General features: G+C 38.1%; 1 protein-coding gene across 1 annotated transcript in view; it reads right to left on the bottom strand.

The window, feature by feature from the left end:
* LOC106533154 (caprin-2) overlaps positions 1 to 6,095 on the bottom strand; it is a gene marked incomplete at its 3' end in the record, with an annotated part of 36,224 nt that overhangs the window by 7,327 nt on the left and 22,802 nt on the right. Inside the window, 3 exon segments of the mRNA XM_014029395.1 lie at positions 2,103 to 2,187; positions 2,989 to 3,117; positions 3,211 to 3,246. Of these exon segments, the coding sequence (XP_013884849.1) occupies positions 2,103 to 2,187; positions 2,989 to 3,117; positions 3,211 to 3,246 (250 nt within the window).

Raw genomic sequence — 6,095 nt, 5'->3', positions numbered from 1 at the left:
TAAATATTTAACTTAAATATTTAGGTAGCTAGCTAAATATTTAAGTTGCAACCTAAATATTTAGCTCAAAACTAAATATTTAACTTAAATATTTAGGTAGCTAGCTAAATATTTAAGTTGCAACCTAAATATTTAGCTCAAAACTAAATATTTAACTTAAATATTTAGGTAGCTAGCTAAATATTTAAGTTGCAACCTAAATATTTAGCTCAAAACTAAATATTTAACTTAAATATTTAGGTAGCTAGCTAAATATTTAAGTTGCAACCTAAATATTTAGCTCAAAACTAAATATTTAACTTAAATATTTAGGTAGCTAGCTAAATATTTAAGTTGCAACCTAAATATTTAGCTCAAAACTAAATATTTAAGTCACAAACTAAATATTTAGCTTGTTAATTAAATATTTAATTTGTAAGTTAAATATTTAGTTTATAAACTATGACATTTATAAATGTTAGAATCATATGGTGAAAAACTGACTTTGAAAAATAAATCTGTTCTTTTTTTCTTATAAAAAGGCTAAATAAAACAAAAATATTGGTGGTAATTTTTGACTGTGTAACTTTACAAAACGGCACCCCAAACAGGAAGAGCAGTGGAATTCTAAAGGGCTCGACACACGGGAGGCAACGTCGCTCGCTCTCCATTCATTTCCTATGGAGCCTGTGCGGTGAGGCGACAATCGCTTGCCCTCCTCCAGCTAAGCGACCAGCGAAAATAGTGCATGTAAAATTTCGCTCATACACTTAGGTGTGCACGCGCGAGCTTGCGACGCGATATATGAAAGTTGAAAAATGTTCAACTTTTGTCGCTGTCACTTAGCGTACAACCAATCAGCAAGGGTTTCATTGACTGACCAATGAGAGGAAAGTATGCTACACACTGCAGTTAGCTAACACTTTCACCAAGTGATTACTAAAAAGCTTTGTGGGAATTTGTTGGTGCCAGGGTGAAGTTATCCGGTAAGTTTTTCCTCATAAAATTGTATCTTGATGTGTGTTTGGTTTTCAATTACATTAGCATCGCAAGATTTGTTTAATTTACACGTCCGTAATGCACACCCCCTTTTTGTGAACCAGCAATAACCTTTACAAGAGGCAGTAGAAGAACCAATCAAATTTCTTGAAGACAAGCGACCTGAGAGCGCGATTCGCAACGCTGCCGTCGCTATCGCGTCCCGTGTGTCGGGTTTCACCCTGGCTGCGATGACAGCTGTTAATCGCTGTAGTTTGTCGCTCCCAGTGTGTCGAGCCCATAACTCTCCTGTGGTGCCGCAGTGATTAAAGACACCCATCATCAGCCAACGCCTAAATAAGCAGCTTCCTAGACTTTAGTCATCTTTTAATACAGTCACCCCTCCCTTATCAACTACAGGCACTGGTCCCCCTGGGACTATAGGCTACTTCCTCAAGAGTTTGACAGGCCAACCTCAACACCCCAGTGGTGACACCTGGCCCCATGACTCTGGGCCTCTTCCCTCAAGGAAGATAAACCATCTACTCAGAGGCACTCCAGACTTCTCAGTTCCATGTCTCCCTGAGCTCACCTAGATTTGCTCTCGCCAAGTATCGACCCTCCATTGTCCGAGACCTGGCCCAGATGCCTTAGCATCTAACCAGTCAGTGCGAGTGGTGGAACTGGCTTCCAGTCTTCACTTCAGGTACGACCACCACTTCTGGCAGGTAATTGTTGGTTTCTCATCAAGATTTTTTTAAACCACTTTTAGTCTGACACCCCCACCAGGGCCAGTTTACCACAGGAAACCATAGTAGGACAAATACCCAACAGCCTCAAGGAACATGGGGGTACTCAAACCCCTTCAACACAGTAAGAGGCCAATTCTGCAAAGTCGTCATTTCAGGACACACAAGCTAAGCCTTAGGGCCGACCCAGAACTCACTGGAAGGGATTATATCTCTACACTGGCATAGAGTAGTTCTTTCTGAATCCCCCAGAAAGAACTCAAGTCTGGGTTTCCATCCTGGATGGGTTGCCTCCACAACCTGACCATAAATGTTTGGCAAAAAAAAAAAGGAGAAATGCAAACGTGGAAATTAAAAACTTTGAAATGAACAGCTTGTTTATATGTTCCATATTACCCAGTGGAGAGGGACTTCCAGACGACAGTCTCTTCAGCCGGGGTGTTCCATTGGTCAAAGAGTTCTCACCATCCAAGAGAGAGTCCTGAGAAAACAGAAAGTTATTTTAAAAAATCTTAAAATGCTCYATTACTGGCCAAGATTTCTCAAGTTGACTAATTTTTTTAAATGTAGGATTCTTTTGACAACATGTACGATTCCTAATTACAGATATTAAAAGACAAATAGGTGTTTTTATAATGAACTGTCTGAAAAATGAAGTTTTTCTCCAGATAGTTACAGAGCAGTCTTTATCTATAAAATTTAAAATGCAAGTTCTACAGTTTCCTGAACAGCACTGTTCACACCATTTTAACCCAAATGACATTTATTACATTTCCTCTATATGTGGGATAACATCTTTATTACACATTTGAAAAAAAATGCAACAAACTTTTTCCCAGATTTTTCTGTTTTATATAGTGCAAATTAATGTCCTTATGCATCTCAATAATACAGGTCTAAACAAAAAGAGTAGGTCTTTTGGACAGTTGGAGGGATTATGTATCCTCTCTGGTCTGGAAACACCTCAGGGTCCCCCAGAACAAGCTGGAAAGTGTCGCTGGGGAATGTCTGGGTTTCTCTCCTGGACCTGTTGCTGCTACGACCAGACTACAGGTAAGTGGCAGAAAATACAGACCAAGAAGGATATAAGAGGAATTAAATAGCTCCCCCCATCACAGTGTGTGAATAATACAGATTTAAAAAAGAAATTACAGAATGTTGAGGCTTAAGTTAGAGTGGATTTCCAAAGGGAATGACATGTATGGTAGTGACCAAAATGTTATAAATTTCAAAAACAATATTGGATTCATAGTTAGGAAGTCTGCAAACATCTAAAAATCACCTGCATGAAACTGAAAGAGCCGTGGATTTTTGTCATGAGGTCCTCTAAATGCTGCCTCCTTAATGTGGGGTCTTTAGGTAAGGCAGACGGAGAGCTGAAGACCTCCACTGGCATCTTCATCTCAGTTGTCTGTTGAGAACCATGACAGGTCAGTTCATCAACTGTTAAAATTAGTTTGCATTAAAATAATCAGCTTTAACTTTTTTTTTTACCTTGACTTACCAATATTTGTTCTCCTTTGGCTTTCTTCTCCTTTTTCTAGAAATATAATGTCAAAATAATCTGAATTACAGATTCGGTGGGGACAAAATAGAAAACAAACTTTCACTTTTAATATTTACAGCTCATTGTTGATCTTGAAGTGCTTCTGATGAAGCCATGAAGACAATTTAGAATATAATTTAAAGTCTTACTTTACCAACCAGGCTCCATCTTGTATTAAAGATCTTATCGTTCCACATTTTCCTAACAGAGCACTTCGCTCTCAAACTCTAGGTTTACTTGTTACAGTTTCTGTCTGTGAGAATAACACTGTCCAGTAGCACCTGCACTATGCTTACCTTGAGGTAAAAAAAAACAAARAAACAATTATAGTCCGTTATAATTTGACTGATTTTTTCCCTCTTTAGTATTACAAAAATTGTGGACAAAATTTAAGAAATTTCTTTTGTCCTCATGYGTCTCAGTAATCCAGGTAGGAAAAAAAATTAAATAGGTCCTCTGGATGGGTTCTTTAATCAAACGTTTTCCTTCCAAGAGACTTCTTCAGTCTGAGGAGTTACAAGCAAGCTCAGCCTCATAAGCAGTATTGTGGACAAACAAGTAAACAATGACATACAAAACTGTTCACATGCAAAAGAGGACCAACGATCAATCATTGGTGCCCTGATTATCCCTATTGTTCAGCGGACCAACAGCACCTTCAGCCTGACTATTCTTGGAGCCATGATTATCACCTCTCATCCACCCATTCCCTCCGGTCACAGAACAGTAATCTTCACCTTTCACGAACTAAATTAAGGACAATGGGAGAACGGGCAGTCTGTGTGGCTGTCCCCTGCTTTTGGAACTCCCTTACTGGCAATCTGAAAGAGTCGCAATCATTGGTTTTCATTTCATCGTGATTTCATCAATTGTTTTAGATAAATGAAAAAGCTTTTTCTGCTTTGGGTGTTTTTTTTATTAGTGTATTTTTATTTTACTAGTTTTATTTACCATGATTTGCCATTTTGGGTCTCTTTGCTTAGGCTGCTGCCCCCGCGAACCGATTCCGGATAAGCGGCAGAAAACGGACGGAYGGATTTGCCGTTTTGTAGCACTGAGATTTTTGCTAATGAAGTGTTACGAATTCATTATTCTTATAATTTAACATAAATATTAATAGAATAATCTGTCGTTGCACAAGCCTGTACAACAGAAAAATAAAAATAAATAAATGCTAAAACTTGTAAAGTGCAAAACAAAATCAAGAAACTGGGGAGCCAATAGCACACCTTCTCATCAATGGGACCGCACGTAAAGAGTGATGTGACATAAATAGATTCTTTTGATGGCAGTTCAAGGGATAATCCCCCTCCATGATGACAACCCTCACCTTGTCCACAAAGTTCACCGTTTTCTGTATGCGATGTTCTGAAATGTCAACTAAAGGACTAAGTACAGACGCCAGATATTTGGAAACATTGCGACAGAATTAATCATGCCAACAAGTCAATCTTACCGGAACATCCTGTTTATGAATTTTGGGTAAACCATTCAGACTAGGAGTGACCTCACCAGGTTACACGCTGTGGTACAAAACTTTCTTCTTAAGTTATTCTGCTTCAAATTCTGGGATTTTGTTGAATGGCTAATTCTGTGGTGGTCGTCCAACCAGAGGAAGTCGTCTTGGTGCCACCGCAAAGTTCAGTCAATGCAGACTGTGTAAATGTCTGGCGGGACCAGATGACAGGCAGGGCCATAAAGTGCCAATGTTCTTTGTGACTTGGTCCTGTATAAACTAAACTGAACTGAATGTTGCACAATCCAGTTTGTTTTAGCTTTTTTAATTTTTGTTGCGCCATCTGTAGCTTCTTAGTGTCTTACAGCAGGGAATTAGAGTGAATTCAAGTTTCCAAACATATTTTTTCAAGTTTTTAAGACTGAAAATCCCATATCAAAGTGAAGAAAATATTACTAATTACCTGAATGTTGTGATTCAGTCTTGTATTTTATACTTTCTGATCATTACAGCCATATGGTTTAAAACAGAGTTGTGTCTTATCATATGAGGCCTTTCTGTCTTCATAACAAAGTTGGTAACGTTCTAACGTCACCTCAAGGGGTTTGACCAAAAAAATAAAATAAAATTGGCCCTACGTTAAAAATGTTGATTCATCATTATGTGGGAAGAGGTTTGTTGTTAGTTATTCAGTTTGAGCAGTTTGAGTTATCCGAGCAGCTGCTAGGGGACTGTTTTCCTTTTCTGATAAAGGTGAAGGTCGTTTGACTTGGAGGCCTGCTGTGTGCTGCTGGAGCTGATCGGAGCTGATTTAGAATAAAGCCTTTATAGAAGAGGTTTTTAGTTATTATTCAGACTTCCATTTATTGACTACACATCAACACTGAGCAGAATTCGGAGACTCGACTAAACATTTGGCAACGGTAACCTCAAAATTGGCTACAACTCGGTTTTAGTTTAGTTGCTTAGCTAAAATTTGATATAGCTGAAAATCATTAACAAGCACTCATATCTTGTGATTCAGTGCAAATTGGCAATTTTCCACATTTGAACAATACAGTATTACTACTCAATAGGGATGCACGATATATCKGTATTGATATCGGTATTGGCCGATATTGGCAATTGTTTAGAATCGGTATCGGTCCGATATGTAAAACTGGGCCGATATTAATATCCGATGTTGATTTCCCACATTTTAACTTTGTGTTTCTGTTTTGGGAGGGGAGATGTTTGGTTGAGCACAATGCTGTATAAAGTACCTCAAAGTGATACACGAGTAAAAGCACAAGTATCTTATCATAAAAAAACTTTGGTAAAAGTTAGTCTTCTCTAAAAATATTACTTGAGTAAAAGTCTAAAGTAGCTGATATTTTTTGTACTTAAG

This window comes from Austrofundulus limnaeus, unplaced genomic scaffold, assembly GCF_001266775.1.
Source record: "Austrofundulus limnaeus strain Quisiro unplaced genomic scaffold, Austrofundulus_limnaeus-1.0 Scaffold895, whole genome shotgun sequence".
Taxonomy (NCBI): domain Eukaryota; kingdom Metazoa; phylum Chordata; class Actinopteri; order Cyprinodontiformes; family Rivulidae; genus Austrofundulus; species Austrofundulus limnaeus.
This window is presented reverse-complemented; position numbering and strand designations above follow the sequence as displayed.